Source organism: Chrysemys picta, chromosome 2 (assembly GCF_011386835.1).
Source record: "Chrysemys picta bellii isolate R12L10 chromosome 2, ASM1138683v2, whole genome shotgun sequence".
NCBI classification, from domain to species: domain Eukaryota; kingdom Metazoa; phylum Chordata; order Testudines; family Emydidae; genus Chrysemys; species Chrysemys picta.
In genome coordinates, this window is record NC_088792.1 from 77,213,911 (window position 1) to 77,232,079 (window position 18,169).

Here is an 18,169-nt window from a genome sequence, read left to right on the forward strand (position 1 = left end):
ATTTAATTAAAAACATTAAAGAGGTCTCTATCCATATCCAAATTGATCTTGGGGGAAGCACTATCCCAGGGGAACTTCTAGTAGTTTTCTCCCCCAAAGTGATTTTGGCCCAAACAGACTCTGTTTTATCCATTCCATCACTTCTAATTTCTTTACAGTCTACCTTATCATTAATATATAATGTTACTCCACCACCACTTGCTACTTTACCACAGCTGGATTTGAATCAGTGACCTACAAATGAAGGATTAAGATGTGCAATGACCAGTCTCTGGAACCATCCAGTTACCCTCAAATAGATGTATTGGTCCAGATCCTGAACTAGTGTAACTTGGTGTAGCACTATGGGAGTCAGTAGAGCTACACTGATTCACACCAGCTGAAGATCTAGTCCTATTAATCCTTTCTAAGAGACCACAGAAAGTAGGTACCTTCCATATGCTGGTACCATACTATATCATGTCTCTAGCTGAACTATACCATGTAAAAACTCATGAAGTGTAGCCACATTTTGCTTTTAAATTTTTTAATTGTTACAATGAAAAGAGATTTGAACAAAAATTATGAGTCAGAGGAAGGCGTGTCTGATTTTGCGTTCTTCCAAGAAAGGTTTTCCTGATACACCTGAGCAAGTGTGTGTTTCTCAGTCTTACACCCATCCTCCTTTCCCCTCACAGCACCTCCTTTTATAGAAGTAATTGTTTTGCAGACTTTTGGTTGGTTTTCCCTTCCATTTCTGATTGGAATTTTTCTTTTAAAAAAGACATCTGAAAAATGCACCTGTTGACTTTAAGAACTGTTGGGCTATTGAGAAAGAACTGTTAAAGTAGTCTTAAGAGTATCTAGGAGATGGCCATTATCTTAAGCTTGGGGCATGCTGGAGACAGTGGGTTATGGAAACAGTGACCATCATAAAAGACTGCTTTTTCATTAAGTATTTCCACGCAGGTAGATGTGTTTAAAAAAAAATCAACTCTATCCATACAGTTAACTGTATGAGCTTAATTACAAAGTTATTCTGCCTAAACATCCAGTATTGTACTTCATAACCAAACTAGAACAGCCTGCTTTCTCTCTCACACCTTCAGACAGGTAGACTAAACATTTTAGCCTGGCAAGTTCCTTCACACTGAGCTGTCTCTTTCTTTGAGAATATCCTTGCCTCGTGCTGTAGTGCCAGGCCTTTTGGTGCAGACAACTGAAGCACATTGTGCAGTGACTAAAAGAATCCACTGCAGGCAGTAAGAAGTGTTTTTTCTTGTATGCATGTATGCATATTTGTTAGTGTCAGAGTGATGCTAGCCTTTAAACGTGAGTGTTATAGATGCCTGTGGAATCCAGCATACATGTGACAATGTACCCTAGAAGAAAGCTGTTTTACAACATAGTGTACAAATGTAACTTCCTTGCATTTGTGTTCTAGAGACAATAGTAGTGACAGGGACCTTTGGTTTGGTTATGGAGTGAAATCCAGGTCTCACTGAAGTTATGGTAAAATACCCATTTACTTCAGTAGGGGCTGGATTTCACCCATGAATTTTTACTTTAAACCTGGTAACACTCCCTACAGTGAAGAGAAATTTGTGAACAGCCTGATTTGCCCCCTTTCCCCACATACTTTTTTTTTCTTTTTTAAGAATGGACTACAAGCTGCTGATTCGGCTACAGTGAGGTTACTCAAGGAATCCATTTGTAAACATATTAAAAGGAATAGATGATCAGTGAGGCATGCTAATCAACCAATCTGGGATAGATAAGGGGCTGTCCCCATACACCTCTCTCAAAAAATCTGGTATACCGTGGCACTATGGGCTTGTCTACACTTACTGGAGGATCGACGCTGCGGCAATTGATGCATCAGTGGTCGATTTTAGCGGGTTTAGTGGAGACTTGCTAATCGACTGCCGATGGCTCTCCCATTGATGCCTGTACTCCACCTGATTGAGAAGAGTAAGAGGAGTAGATGGGAGAGCATCTCCCATCGACGTTGCGTAGTGTGGATCTCGCGGTAAGTAGATCTATTCACGTAACTCAAATTGCATAGCTTAGATCGACTTTTCCCTTTAGACCTAAGGCAATAACATAAGGGACATTAGGACTCCTAAGTTGAAGTCTCAGAATGAAAACATTTCTAAGATTGGCTTGTTTTTATAAGCTATGTCCTCTTCTCAATGCATTGTATATAATTTCCATTCATGTTGGTGGGAATTAGATGCATCCATCAAGAGAACCTACCCCCCAGGTTATAACATTCTGCTACTCTCTTTCTCACATGAAATCTAACAGAGACAAATATAGCCATCCATGCTGCTGAATTTGAGAAGGTTGTGTATTTTCACCCCACAAATCCATTCAAAGTGATTTTGCTCCCAAAGAATTAAGTTTCTGTCTAACTTTACTTTGAGGAGAGCGATTTACTATTTTAACTGAGCTGATGGATTATGAAAGTGAGTAATTTCTTTCTCATGCTATTCCTGTCGAATCTGTCATTCAAACATTACTGTGCATCAACAAAGCTGTTTGCAGAGAGTCTTTCCGCGGGGAAATTTCGCCTTACAGTCAACAAGATCTGAACAGAGCTGCCACAAAAGCTTGTTGACCCATCAGCGATTGACAGAGAATTTCCTTTTTGGTAAAATAAGTCTTTTTATTCCACTACAATTAATTTTCCAAGTTAGATTAACTAGGATGGATCAGGAAAAGAGGTACAATACAGCCTTTAGAAAATAAATTGTATAGAATTCTATAATATTAAAACAATTCATTTTATTGCAAACTAATGTTTTAGACCAATGCTGTAGAACCTTATAAGAATGTTTTTAGCGATGTGTTCAAAATATAATTCTAGATCTCACCTCCTCCACTACTGCTGAAATTTGGAGAAGTTCAAAATCTAAGCAAAGGACCAAATTTTGCAAATGTCCCTATGTTTATAGTGAGCTGAAACAACTCCCCTGAAATAAGCATCCCTGAATTTTAGTGCTTGAACTCTGGATCCAAATTTTGTAGTGGGAGCCCACTTTTTTTTTAAGTATGGGAGGATCAGATTTTTAAATATGGTAACAGTGCACCCACAAAAATACAAATGCACTCATTGCATATGGAAAGTAAGTATCTGCACATGTGTATAAATCAGTGCATATGCACATGTGCATAAATACTGCCAGGTTAGAAGCACAATTGCCTGGTTAATGCATTAAAATACTCATTTCTCATGGGCACCTGTGGGTCTTTACAACACAGTGATTTGTGTAACTGATAAATACGAGTCCCATGGATATGCTGGATGTTTATGGAAAATTTTATAAAAGTTTCAGGCTGGTTAGTCAATGATATGCATGTGCATATACATCTGTCTCGTATGGGAATAGTGGAGATTCTCAACATGTGAATCACATCCCCCCCCATTCCTTTTGCTGAAGTAAATTTGCTCGGTCACTTCCAATCATAGATGGCTAGATTGATTACATCAGACTGAAAGAATAAACTAGTCCTCCGATTCATGAAGCACCCCATAAATCTAGGTACTGACTCTTGTACCTTCTTTGAAGTGCTGCAAAAACTGGCACCACGGAGACTGGGGTGCATTTTTGAAGGAGCTCAGTGGGGAATCATGGTTTGAAAAAAATCTAGAAACATTAGTATGTACTCTTCTAACAGAGTTAAAAAAAAAAAAAAAGTTAAACAGCAGCACTATAATTTTCTTATTCTAAACCACATAATCTGAGCCAAAATCTTTTTAGGTCTTATGCCATTTATGCATCTGGTGCTTCATAATTATGAAGTATTATCAGTGCAGGAATGTGACACTTTAAGTTTTATGGGAACAGATGCAGCCCACTCAGGGTTATATTTTAGGAGTTCTTTTGATTTCTTTTTTAAAAATCTAACATCCAGTCTTTTGGGCCTGATAATGCTCTCATTTAAATCAGTGAACTTACTCCCAAAGAATTAGGGTGTAAGTGAAATCAGAATCAGGCCCTTTAATTTCACCAAACTGGAACTAGAACTGTGAAAAATATTCATAACAAAAACCGAAACTCAGGCAAGGTTTACCAAAGTTCACCGACTGTTTGGTCAGGCAAACCCTTATGGCTCTGCAGTTTTCACCCAATGCCCCACCAAGTTTCACAAGGTTTTTCCCCTAAAGCAAGGCAGAACTGGTGGTTTGGTTGAAAATTACTTTGTGTTTATATGTTGTTTGCAGTGTTGTTGTAGCTTTGTTGATCCCAGGATATTAGAGGGGTAACTCACCCACCTTCTGTCTTTTGTGTTGACATCACATGTGCACCCCAAACTCATGGGGTGCATCTCACCAAAACTAGAGTTGCCAACTCTGGCTGAAGCTATTCCATTGCTTTCATTAGTGATTGTGAGATCAGTGGCGATTCTGGGAGATTCCAGGCCAATTCTGGAGGGTTGGCAGCCCTAGCCAAAACACTTTGAAGGAAGAAATAGATCCGCTTAATAACACAGTACTTTTCTCTTAGATTATACCTTCTCATCAAGAAAATACAGTACATTTTACCAACATTGATGCACTAGCCTCTCTCCAAATCCCTGCGAGGTAGGGAAATCTATTATTCCCATTTACAGTCGAGGAAACTGTGACACAGAGACATTCAGGTCAAAATTTTCAAATGCATCCAGTAATTTTGGTTGACCGACTTGAGACACTTTGGGTCTGATTTTTTCCAGAGTGCTTAGCAATTGCAGCTGCCATGGAAGTAAATAAGGCCTGCAGTTCTTTACCGTCTCTGAAAATCAAGCTCTGAGGCCCAGATCCTCAAAAGTATTTAGGGAGTTTAGGTATCTCTTGAGGCACCTAGGTCCAGATTCTCAAGATAGTTATCCAAAAATTGTTGCATCCAAAATTAGTGAAGTCTTTTAAAAATGTTGGCTTAAGTGATTTGCTCCAGGTCCCACAGGAAGTCCATGGTAGAGATGAGAACCGAACCTCAAACACCAGACTCCCAGTCCTGTGCCTTAACCACAAGAACATCCTTCCTCTCCTCTATGCTGAGTGAGCTCTTTCTGGAATATCTGAGCAATGAGCCAATGAGCGCTTCCTAAGAGGGACACTAGGGAAATGTTTAATTTTTCTCACAATATGCAATTTCCTACAATCAAACAGGAATAGTTTTTTTTTTTTATAATTCACTATCGGTAAGTGTGTGTGTGTGTGTGTGTGTGTGTGTGTGTGTGAGAGAGAGAGAGAGAGAGTTTCTGTAGTGGGAGCCACAAAGGTACGAGTGCTCTCAGTGCATGGAAAATTGTACCTGGTACCAGTCTTCAAAAACTGTACTGTACTTATAGAATGAGTACAACTGCAGGACAGGCTTCAGACTGAAACCACAGTGTATCATGTAGCTTGACGTGTAACTTACACCGGTGAGATCTGCATGGGCATATTTCTGCCAAAGGCTGCAGAGAAACTTTGCTTCAGTAACATTATGGGTATATGACTCAAAACCAAAAAAAAAACAGGAAATTCAAAGATAAGACTGATGCTTTCCCTTTCATTCACAAAGCAACCCAGCCCTATTGAGGATGGGGTGTCAGCCGTAGTTTTGAATTTCCTGTCTTTGGTTGTGCTTTATCACAGCCTTAATGTAGAATATAGGAGTTTGTGCTTCATTTCCTATGCTTAACTTTTAAGAAAGGTCATAAAATGCATATTGTTTGTTTGTGAGACCAGAGGTGATCTCTTTTAGTCTCTTAAATAAGCAGTATTTAATCCTATGTAGACATAATCTGGGCTAGATTAACCATTTGTAAAATACTCTGTCAAGCATTTGTGAAAGGCATATTGTTTATCCAGCTAAATATGTATTTAGTGCTCTTAAGGTACATGTACACTGCAGTAAAAGACCTGCGGCACAGCTGCAGTTGGTCCAGATCAGCTGACTCAGGCTTGCAGGGCTAAAAATAGAAGTGTAGATATTTGGGTTTGGGATGAAACCCCGCAAGGGGTGGGTCTCAGAACCCAGGTTCTAGACTGAGCTCAAACATCTACATGGTTATTTTTAGCCCTACACGCCAAGCTCTGTGCGCCCAAGTGAATTGACCCAGGCTCTGAGACTCGGTTATGTGGGTTGTTTATTGCAGTGTAGATGTACCCTTAGTCTGCACACTTTCCCTTGGGAACCAGTATAGCCCAGTTCTTTCCCTCCCACTCACTCCTGTCATACTTGGTTCTGCTTCTAAGTATCTGTGCTTGTAGTAATCCCTAACTAAAATTTCACCACTTCTATATGCTGTTAAAATAGAGAGATTCTTCCATTGCATGCAATAGTTAACTGAGATTTCTGACTCTTTGTTCCATACTCTTTTCTGTTTTCCTTCTGCATGTATTATCATTGTTCCACACCTTTGGAAACAGCAGCTTTCCGCACATTACAGTGCTGACTATTTAATATGCTTGTCACTGTTCATGGCATGTCCACCTGTATTTCCCCTCCCTCTGGTACAGCAAGGGCACCCACTCTCAGGTGTCCAACTCCCCTGGCCATCACCTCTCTTAGGTGGAAACACATCTCTCTCTCCCTTCTGACCAGGTATCTCCAGGTTAAATAGACAGGCTGCCCATGCATGCTGGCTTCGTTTACCTTCCGTCACCATTAACCATGTGACTGCCCACAGTTATATGGTACCACGCAGCACTCCCTATGCAACCCTATTTTATTCTTAAGGTAAAACCACCACAGAGAAAACAATAAAAGAGTCTACCCACACATTACTAAGCTTACCAGAGGTCTCCCCAACCCTAATGTGGGCTCTTGCAGGAGCAGCTCTTCAACACCCAAAGGGTTTCCTTGTGGTTTTGAGTTCATCACAGCTTTAGCTCCAAACAAGTGCATAGTTTTATGGGGCCTCCATCAGCCCAGTTAATCCTACCAACCTTTCCTAAGGACTGGGGCCCTCAATGGACCACGAGTCTTGTCTGTTTGCTGGATCATGAAGGAGGTCCTGAGCCAGTTTGAAACCAGGTTATTATCCAAAAACCCTCTCTTTGTCTGTTGGTCCCTGGAGAATCTAGTCTGAACTAGTATCTGCACACCTCTCCAGGGGTAGCTTCAAGGGGCTGCTAATGGAGGAAGTACATTAGCATCCCCCTCCTATTAGAAGAGTTACACACAATAACACATACACAATTGCATTTTTAACGCAATGGACCCAAAGATTTTAAACCTAATTCAATAAGGTTTAACTTAATTCAGTAAAGTTTATCTTAATTCCATAAGGTTGGCCCACGATATTGTCTGTCTGTCACAATGCTGCTGAGTGCCTTCCCATTTTGAAGATATCGTTCTACTTGTAGCCTTGTTCCTTGTGCAGTGTGGTTCAGGGCATGCAATGTTGTGCTCCAGCAGGAGAATGAGAGGTTACACATAGGTGCAAGTTTTAAAAATTATCTATGGAGGATAAGCATGAAGTGTGACAGACACATAGCTGATTTGCAGCACAAATGTTATGAGCTCTGAGAGGAAACCATTTTATGAACATGGTATGTGACCTGGTCGTTGAAGTGAAGTTATTGTACATTGAGGTTATAAGACTCTCCTGTATGAATGTATTTGTCTAGCTTAAGAGAGGCGGTGGGAAGAATAAAAAGAAAGACAGTGGTCCTGAATAAGCAACCTCTCTGCCAACGTCAGGGGCAATTACAAGACAGTGGCATGCTTCCAGGCTTTCGTCTGAAGGGAGACAGCTGTTTTGTGAGGCTGGGAGCCTGGAGATCAAAAGAACCCTGAACAGTTAAAAAGCCTTCTGAGGAAAAGAAGAGGATGGGGTTGCCAGGGCTGTCTAGGGAGTTGTCAGCTCTGACAGAGAGACAAACTGACACAGAGAGAGGCTCTGCAGAAGAGCTCTATAAGGAGTTGGTCACTCCAGGGTCCTTGCAGGGAAGATGGCTAAACCTCTGGTAAGCTAGACATACATAGTCAATTTTATTGTTTTTAAGAAGTTTTCTCTTAAATGCTTGTTCTAACACTAAATGATACTTTGCTTTAAGGAGGCTATTTGGTCACTGCATTAACCACTCTTATGGCTCCTGAAGGGAACAATACTTGCCTAGGTCAGACCTGCTAAAGTAAACTATGATTGACACATGGGAGACTGCAACCCAGGTCCTGGTCTGAGAATGGGAGAATTGTGTGATTCCACCTTAAGAGACCGGAGATGGCTAAGAGTCCTTGACAGGGCTGGCCTTACCATGAGGGAAACTGAGGGGGCTGCCTCAGGTGCCAGACTGTGGGGTGGGGGGCACCATTAGGACCCAGAGTGTAGAAAAGTGTGTCTGCTGCTGGGGCCTATGTATTCTCTCTGCTCTAGATGCACAGAGATGGTGGAGCGCTGTGCTGGAGGAAGGAGGGCACAAGAGACATAACAGGCAGGAGAAAAGGTGAGAGGGAATAACAGAATGCAGCAGGAGCTGCAGGGAGAGAGGAGGAGGAGCCTCTTACGTACCTCTCTAGCACCCCCAGGAGCCTGAACATCTCTCTGACACTGAAACCAGAAACATACATAATTTCAAATTTCTGTGGGGCTTAGTGTGGTGGCATGACATACTGCTTGAAATAAATGTTGTAAGCAAGAGACTCCAAGGTGTTGACCTTGATATATCTGGAGCAATGGAACAACTGGACAAAGCAAAGTCATATCTACAGTCTTACTGGTCAGATGAGGGATTTCAAAACGTTCTGAAGTGTGCACAGAAGTTGGCAGAGGAACTTCACACTGAAGCTATTTCCCCATCCATTCAAAAATACAAGTCACCAAAGAAGAAGACATTTTGATTACCAGGCACAGGATAATCCCATAAGAGATCCCAAACAACAATTCAAAGTTGAATTCTTTAACCAGGTGCTAGATTGTGCAATACAGTCAGTTGAAGAACATTTCATGCAGCTCAAGGAACACAGCAGTATATTTGGGATGTTGTATGATATTCCAAAACTCCTCACTATACCTGAAGAAGACCTAGACCAGCAATGCAGGGCACTAGACACAGTGTTGACACATGATGACATGTGCGATATTGATGTGAGTGATTTAGGTGATGAACTGAAAGCCCTTTCAAGGTACATTTCAGCAGGATCAACTCCAAAGGCTGTTCTGGAATATACACCTCTACCTCGATATAACGCTGTCCTTGGGAGCCAAAAAATTTTACCGCGTTATAGGTGAAACTGTGTTATATTGAACTTGCTTTGATCCACCGGTGTGTGCAGCCCTGCCCCCCTGGAGCACTGCTTTACTACGTTATATCCAAATTCGTGTCATATCGGGTGGCGTTATATCGAGGTAGCGGTTTATGTGCACAAATAAGATGACCACCCTCTTTCCAAATGCTTTTGTTGCTCTGCGCATACTTCTAACACTTCCTGTAACAGTTGCCAGTGGAGAACGCAGCTTCTCCAAGCTGAAGTTGATAAAAACACATCTTCGCTCCACAATGACACAGGCTGGTTGACTTTGCAACCATCTCAATAGAGCATGATCTGGCCCAGACTGTGGACCTTCAGGAAGCAGTTCAAATCTTTGCAACCAAGAAGGCATGGAAAGCACCACTTTGATTATTCAAACAGATAAAAATGCCAGTGTTTACTATACAGACAAGAAAAATTACATTTGCTGTTCAGGCGTTTGAAAGTTAAGTGTTAGTTAAAATTTTTGAACAAGGCATTTTAAGTTGTTAGTTCTCCTTTATTGGCTAGGTAGCAGAGCAGTACCATGAGAGTAGAAGAACAGGAAGAAGGCAAAATTGAGACCTTTCAAAGTTTTGGCCCAAGCGAGGGGGCATGGGGGTATCATTTAAGCTCCCTGCCTCAGGTGCCAAAATGTTGTGTGTCGGCCCTGGTCCTTGACCTGACAGGATGCGCTTGGGGAGACCAGGAAGTGTTGTTAGCCCTGTAACTGTGAGGCTAAGCACAGTCTTCCTCATTGAGTGGAAGTGTCCATTGTGTGTTCTGCTCCCGCACTCTCAAAAGCAGTGGAAGAAAAGGAATGGTTGTGTCTGAGGAGACATAGTGTGAGGCACTATGCTCAGGTTACAAACGAGGCACTTAACTACATGCTCCCTTCCTTGACCTTTCTTCTACTATTAGCAAGAGTAGCTTGGCTGCACAGCAGTGTTCTAATTAAGATGTTGCTCTTGCAAGGTCTTGAGCCTTCTGGCCATGATCCCGCAAAACATTTAAACACTGAGTTCAGTGCAGGTTCTCCTGCCCTCCCTCTCCTGCTCATCACTTAGAAGTCCCATTAACTTCATTGGTGCAGAATCAAACGGTCTGTGCCTATATGCACAACATTCTACACCTGCACTTTGCTGGATCAAGCTCCTTGCATATATCAAACCACAGATTCACAATTCTTGAGTACATGCATATCTAAATATTACTGCTGAAACCTTTTAAAAAGCCAATGATGCCTCATGGGAAATGTTGAAGACTGTTTTGTTGTAACAGCTCTGCTTATGTCATAGATTCTGGGGGGAAGGGAGGTGTTACTTCCCTTTTTATTGCACAACTAGAAATAGTTGCATGAAAAGAGAATTAATTCAGAGTTTATCTGCTCCTGCTGCCTGTTTCCCACCTGAAGTCATCATGCTCTCATTATGACCTCAAAAGCAGCCAATTGTAATGTCTCACATAGGAAGCTAACACTGAGGATAGCTGCACCATTTTGCTCACTCCCGCATTTTGAAATCTCACAATCTAAGGAGCACTTCTCATGAAGAGTAAACTCCAAATTATTTTTAAAAGACATTTTTAATCCCAATTGGCATTTCTGAGCCTACTGGTGAATGAAGTTTAGTGTCAAATGTGACACAAATTTGTAGCACACAGTATAGGAGCTAAATGGAGAAGAATATAACCGATTCCTAATGAACAAGAGTACAATTCAAATGTTTACTATTTAAGATATAAATATTTTGTTTAAATGGTGATTTACAGCCCATTGGGCTCCCATGTCCTGGCTCACAGTGACATCACATTGTGACTCAGTGGTAGCTCTAGCATCAAGCATTGGTGCAGTGTTGCCAACTCCCATGATTTTATCAGAAGTCTTACAATATTTGGTGTTTTTCTTAAAGCCCCAGCTCCTGGAGTCCTGTGATTGCATGGGACTCTGTTTTCGTTTATTAAAAACGCTAAGTTTCTAACTAAGGAATGTAGAGAAAAGCTTGAAAAAGTGATTCAAGTACACCCTAAAGACCCCAAACCCAGAAAGCAAATAAAAAGAACCCAACTTTTTTTTTTTGAAATAGCTTATGATGTTTTCACTATTCAGCATAAATGCTGGAATTATCCCTTTCCCCACCCAGGGATCCTCAGTGCTTGGAAGGCCTGTCTAGAAAGGAAGGAGTATTACCTCCCTGGCACCATGATCCCTTCACTTGCACAATGTGGATGCTGTAGCACTCAGCCCAAATGGAGCCCTGCTGTGAGGAAGGGTAGGGTGGTGAGGAGAGGGCAGAGCAGGGAAGATGCTGTCTGCAGCATGGTCCCCGGCAAAGCCTGGAGATTTCCATGCCCACATCTAGGCATGAGGCAAAAGAACTTGGATCTCCTCTATAGCGGCTGATGTGCAGCTGCAAAGGGACCCAGTCCCTGCTGGAACTGTGCTGCCAGGAAGGAGAGAGACATGCACCTCTCTCTACATAACATCTCGTGTCTCTTTGGTAAAGGTGTCTTCCTTCCTGCAAATTCCCAAGGTCTGTGGGGCTGGGAGAGGCTGTGATCCCAAATCCATGCTTCTCCTAGCAGACAGGATAGTTCCACAAGAATTAAACCTCACAGAGTTTTACTGGCTTCCCTTCCACTCTCCCAGCAGGCTTTTCTAAAGCGGGGAAGTCCAGCTCACAGCTACTATTTTGTGCATAAATCCTAAGTAATAAAGAATGAGAGAAGAGAAATGGCAGCAATTATACTTTACGAGTTATGAGCAGGATGAGTTTGCCAATGCTTTAAAAGTCTTCCCTGAGGCCTGGGTGAGGTTTTCAATGTAGATATCCCAAAAAAAGAAAGCATGTTAGTTTTAGTTTTGTTTACATTTTGTGGGCTTTTCACAATCCTACTATTAGCTCACAATACTCGGCAAATAAGAGGAACATAACTATAGCTCGAGGTCTCAGTGAAAGTTAGACACTCACACAGGAGAGACACAAAGCAAACAGCGAATAGACTTTGGGCGAGGTGTACTGTGTATGTGTGCCTGGAAAGCCACAGCTGGGAAGTGAGCCATGGGATAAAATTGTTGTTCCACGATTCTTGCTCCCCAAAACACACAGCACTGATATTTCTAAGGCCCTGAGCTGTGAAGGGATTGTCCCAGGTCAGACCTGGGGATCAATAGGTATGGTCCATGTATTTTAATCTGAATTTCCGTCTCTACCTATAGCCATGTGCTTCTGGCATGAGTGATCGGTGCTGTATTGGGTCTGTTGAAAGGCCCATGGACAACCAGAATACAGGAGGCCAAGTAAACACTATCCCTTGTTTTGGACCTATTTGGAGGGCAAAAATACAAGGGAAAGCTAAAATCTGGCCCTATAAATCTGTGAGTCTAAATAAGAGAAACATTACAGGACCATATGAGATTATACTTGCCTTGAAAACAAGTTTTAGAATGGCTTCAGCATAGTCTCTAATTTTGTGTGCGGAAATACTAGTTTACATGTGCAAATGTTAGTTATATGGGCAGTTATATTCATGCAAAATTCGAGGCCGTTTCTGCTTTAAAAAGGCCAAATGATCTTGTTTGCTCAACTTTATACAAGAAAGCCCTAGGGTATTGACTGTAACAGCAAGAACCTGGGAATGGTGCAGTCAAGTAAGTCTAGTGATGTACAGCAGGGAGAGAGTGATCAATGCATTCCCATCGAGGAGACCCCTACCAATGTTTCATCCTACAACCTGTGTGTAAACTTGTTGGAGACAGCCCTGAGCTACATAGCTTGGAATCAGATCTGAATTTTTCTGGAGTTTTGAGTGTATTCATATCCACGGGTTTGGTATGGCCTGTTAACAGGAGAGAGGGAGGCGTGCTAGAGGCCAAGTTTGCATCTGGGTGTAGATTTTGGTTCATGTCCCTTTGCACAGTTTAAAAGTCACCAATTTGATTTCAACATATCAATAAATGCTCGATTGGGGGAAAGTCAAACTTCATTTTAACTAACTTTGAATGAAACAGTCATCTGAGCCTTCAGGGTAGCCAAAGCAGAGCTAAAGGAATGAATGGCACATAGACATCTGCTAGAGCTGTATAACAATATCAAGAAAAACATAGTTCATCTTTAAGGGCTGACACTTCAAACCAGCCTCTACTTGAATAGGAATATGTCTGCCCCTTGCCCCATCTGTTCCCATTGCATCTGAGAGGAATGGTGTGGGGAGTAGTGACTTAGGTACTGAACACCTAGGCTCTACGGCCATCCTTTTCAAGGAAAATTCAAAGTGAAGTCAGACTGGAGGTCCTAACTCTTCCCCCCCCCCTTTTTTTTGTTTTTGTTTTGCTCCTGAATTGAACCCTGTTAAAAATTAAGCTGACCTTGACTATCCAGAATTCTTTCTTTGACTCCTCGCTAACAATTGAATCATAGCCTAGGACTCTCTTGTTTTAGATTTGTGCCCTTGCTATGTTCTGTACTTTATAATGGGCTGCTTCCCCAAACTGATTTTTTTTTCTTTTTTAAATCAAGTGGCTTGGAATGGAGATTTCCTTCTTGGGGTGAATCCAGAGACATTGTCATTGGTTTGTTACAGTGGGTGAGTCTTGGCAGAAGCTTGGCTGAATCTGGCCCTGTCTGTCACCAAACACTGTATTTCGAACAGCTTATCTAAAGGCTTGTCTTCACTGCAGCGTTAGCTCTATCTACAATCCAAGTTAGCCTAGCTGAAGTGAGAGAACAACACTCATGCAGCACAGAGTGTGTGTAATGGCAGCACAGGGTAGCTGCGTCAGCACTGCATTCCTAGCTCCAGCATCAGCAACACTCAAGATTTTAACCCACGCTCCCTGATGGGCCAGCTGGCTCAACTTTAATGCAGCACTTAACTCAAGCTAGAGCTTTTGCGTGTGAACAGAAGTCAGTTTAGCGGCAATGCTGAAGTTATACCTCAAAACAACAGTACAATGAGACTAGGGTGACCAGATGTCCCGATTTTATAGGGACAGTCCTGATATTTGGGGCTTTTTCTTATATAGGCACCGATTACCCCCAAGTCTCCTGTCCTGATTTTTCACATTTGCCATCTGGTCACCCTAAATGAGACAAGCCCTAAAATGTGAGCTCTGGAGTTGGAGCATTTTTGTATTGTGTGTGAGGAAGGATGGCTTTGCAGTGAAGGCTTGGACTTGACAGAGAGTCCAGTTCCTGTTTCTGCCACAGACTTCCTGTAAGACTTTAGGCAAGTCATCTTAGGGCCAGATTTTTAAAGGTATTTAAGCACCTAACTCCCATTGAAATATCTTTTAAAAATGTGAGCCTAAGCTCTCTGTGCTTGAGTTCCTTATCCGTAAAATGGAGGTAGTAATACCTCCTTTCTCCCACCCTTTTGGTCTTGCCTATTTAAATCATAGGCTTTTAGAGTCATGGAGTATCTTTTAGTGTATGTACAGCCCCTAGTAGAAAAGGGAGCTCTGATCTTAGTTTGGATATCTAGGAGCTACTCTAATCCAGCTAATAAATAGTGCCAATAAGGTACCTTGCATTTTTAAGTGAGATGCACTGTCACACACAGAGATTAACAAAAAATTTGTAATGACTAATTTTAATAGATTTGATGTATTATACTACATTAGATAATGAGCTCCTGAAGACCAGGGCTGGCTCCAGCTTTTTTGCCGCCCCAAGTGGCGAAGCGCGGGGGGGGGGAAATGGTAAAGCCGCGATTGGCGGCACTTCGGCGGCAGCTGTACCGCGCCGCTTCATAATTCAGCGGCGGGTCCTTCCCTTCGAGAGGGAGTGAGGGACCTGCTGCTGAATTGCTGCTGAAGACCCGGACGTGCTGCCCCTTTCCATTGGCCGCCACAAGCACCTGCTTTCTTTGCTGGTGCCAGGAGCCGGCCCTGCTGAAAACTGTTCCTTTGTGTTTGTATAGCACCCAGCCCAATGGGGATTTGATCCTAATTGCAAGCTTTAGGAGTTATTGCAACACAAGTAATTAATAAGATGAATGTTTATCTAAGGCCTAAACTCTAGCCAGTTTGTAACCTATTGCCAGCATGCTCCCACCAGTGAAAACTCCGTCCGCTTATGCCATCCTCCCCCTTGCACATAGGGCTTTCTCCTGCACCATTAAAAATCAGTGGGAGTTTTGCCATTGGTCTTAATGACAGTAGGACCAGAGCCATAGGGTCAAATCCACAGCGTGTTTAGGAAGCAGGCATTGCTTGGCTAAGGGAGGGAAGAGTGAGGGACCCCTTTCTCTGACCCTCTTACAATGGTGCAATGATCCCCTGAAAATTTTAGCACCAGTGCTTTTTTCTTCTGGCATCCAGCCACGTATATTTAATTCTTATTGAAAAGTGTTTCTAAACGTGGTAAATATTTTCAAATTCTAGGGGGCAATATTGATTGTAGTGCTTGTGGAGGAGAGGGGAATTTTATGAACCTCCAATCTCCTATTGTATGTTGACTAACACTATTTGGACATATAGCATCAAATTAATACAGTTTTCATCTACAGGTGGCTACAATGAAAGCATTGTAATCAATAAAGCCTGATATCTACTTAAATTGGCTCTACATACTTTTATGGGTGAATTGTATTGAAACAATTACAGTCAGATAGTTGCCTATTATTTTAAGTAAACATGCCTCTACATAGGCCTTTTCTGTTCCTTGCAGTTGTGTTGGGATCTCAAAATAGTATTTGAACTAAAAATATGCTTCCTGCAAAATCATACTTGGGGCCTCAGTGGGATGAATTGTCTCATCTTCCTTTACTGCTACCCATCCCAGCAGTGACTGTGTAAAGGAGCAGTAGCCAAAAGTTCAGCCCATGCGTCAATTGGAATTTAGAGTTTTGCAGAGTGTTGTCACTGCAGAGTTCGCTCAAGTTGGCTCAAGATGATTGGATTAGCAGCACAAAGTAGATGGGTCCTCCCTGCATTACTAGCACAAGTATCATCAGTACTCATGCTTCAGCCTATGCCCCCAAAGAGCTAACTGGTTCAAGTTGAAAGCACCACTTAACTCGAGCTAGGGATTTTTGTGTGTGGACAGGAATCAGGGTAGAGACAACACTCAAGTTATACCTCAAGCTAACAGTGCAATGAAGACAATCCCACATTGTCCACCCTGGGTTAGAGTTATGATGGTGTCTCCCAAGTACACTCCTTTCCCAACCGTGCTTATGTCATCCTTCGTTGCCAAGCTGCTCAGAACAAAGTTGCAACATATTGCATGTTGGCTCACCCCTGTATTAAAAATAAGGGTAGATGCAACTTTCTTCTTTTGGGCAAATGAAACTCAAACTGGGCTCAGTCCTTCCTGGCACAGAGCACCTTCAGTTCCATTAAACCAGGATTTGAGAGAACACCAATTGCTTGAGTGATCTTCCAGTTGGGCAAATTTGAGATATCCCTGACTTATGGGGTTGGGGGCTGTTTGCTACTGTCCATTGTGATTAACTGTAATGCAGTCTGATATGCTGATGTTACTACAGTGTTTTATTTCTCTCTCTCCTCCAGCTGATGGTCTCTCGCCTATAGAACAAATGAAGGAAAATGAATACAAACTGCATGCGCTGTGCAAATTCTGTGATGTGGAGGTGACAACCTGCACACACCAAGGTCACTGCAAAAGCAACTGCAACCGCACTTCCATCTGTGAGAGTAAGAATGAAGTCTGTGTAGCAGTATGGTAAGTTCATTCTTTTTTATGGGTTAGGAGAAGGTCTAAACTTCATTTAGAAGTTGCTCTTACTGACATTCAAAACTTTCTTCTGGAACATTCGCTCTAAGTGCTGCCACCATGACAGACTGTATTCTCTTGGCTCTGACTCTTCTCTGTGCTAGAATTGCTTGAGGTTAACAGAAATTCGGATATGAAATGTGTAGGGGTTGGGTTTTTTTAAAAAAAGAGTTCTGTTCCAACTTATGCTGCTGTTGAAAAAGAGTCATGTTTTTCCTCAGCCCATTAAACTGCATCCACCCACAGCACACTGAAAGTAGAAACAGATTTGTGACTCTTAAGAGCAGATCATGGTTGTGTTATCTGATGTGAATGGAGGAAAGCAACATTTCAAGTCAAACCATTAAATAACAAACTGACGCTATCATTTAGATTATATGTGCCTATCACAGGAGCTTTATATACAGTGTATGGGCAGAAGTGCTTTACTTGTATAATAGTGCATACATAAAGGAATCCTTTTTTCTATCTCCTGTTTAAATATAGTGACTCTTGGAGATTATTTAACTATACCTGAAACAAAAGAAACCGTGGGCATGTAAAATTCAATGACGTGTGAAGCTTTCCTGAGTGTTTGATGAATCTAAACTTTCTGTTGATGTTTAGAATTAAATGTTTCTTGCCCTTCTAGTCATGAAACCAGCCTTGACAATGAAAACCAAAACATTCTTGTCTTTTTTCAGTTCACAACCAGGCAGAAGCAACAGCACAGACAACTTGCAAACCTTCCGTATATGTCATTGAATGTTAATGCCGAAGCCTAATTAGGAACATCTAGGTGAAAACCTGATTAATCATCAGAAATATCCCATGGCTTTGTTACATCCATTCACTTGAAAAGGTGTCAGGCATGAATGAACATAGATACGTCAAATGTAGAAATAGTGCAATGTTCTATTAAATATTTTTCCTGTGTCTGAAGAGTAAAATAAATGTTCTGTGTGGTTCAAAGTGGCTGCAATGCAGTTTGAGATTCTCTGGATTGTTAATGCAACTGTGTTTAGAAACAGCAACGGCAAGCCAGTTTAATGAGTCAATACATACATTTGAGCTGTCCTTCTAGTCCCATCTCTTATATTGTATAATGAAATGTTAGAGGTGGACCAAAAAAGCATCAAAAGTATGGGCCAGATTCTCAGCTGGTGTAAATTAGTGTCACTTTTGTTGAAGTCAGTGGCGCTATCTTGGTTTGTAATCGCCCTATATTTTTAAAATACGTACTCGCACATACTCACTCACTGCCAA

The 18,169-nt window shown here is 41.8% G+C and overlaps 1 protein-coding gene across 15 annotated transcripts in view; it reads left to right on the top strand.

The window, feature by feature from the left end:
• The window catches only part of TGFBR2 (transforming growth factor beta receptor 2), a 78,186-nt gene that overhangs the window by 12,974 nt on the left and 47,043 nt on the right, over nucleotides 1-18,169 (top strand). For 4 of the 15 annotated variants that reach the window (XM_065583533.1, XM_065583535.1, XM_065583538.1 and 1 more), the window contains 2 exons: nucleotides 16,702-16,873; nucleotides 17,608-17,765. Coding sequence is in view for 7 of the 15 variants with exons in the window: in XM_008170844.4 (XP_008169066.1) it covers nucleotides 16,702-16,873 (172 nt within the window). In the remaining 8 variants the exon portion in view is untranslated. Of the gene's footprint in view, nucleotides 1-13,705; nucleotides 13,773-16,701; nucleotides 16,874-17,607; nucleotides 17,766-18,169 lie in introns of all 15 variants that reach the window. The other 11 variants (XM_008170844.4, XM_024107453.3, XM_005309820.5 and 8 more) reach the window with 4 other exon arrangements.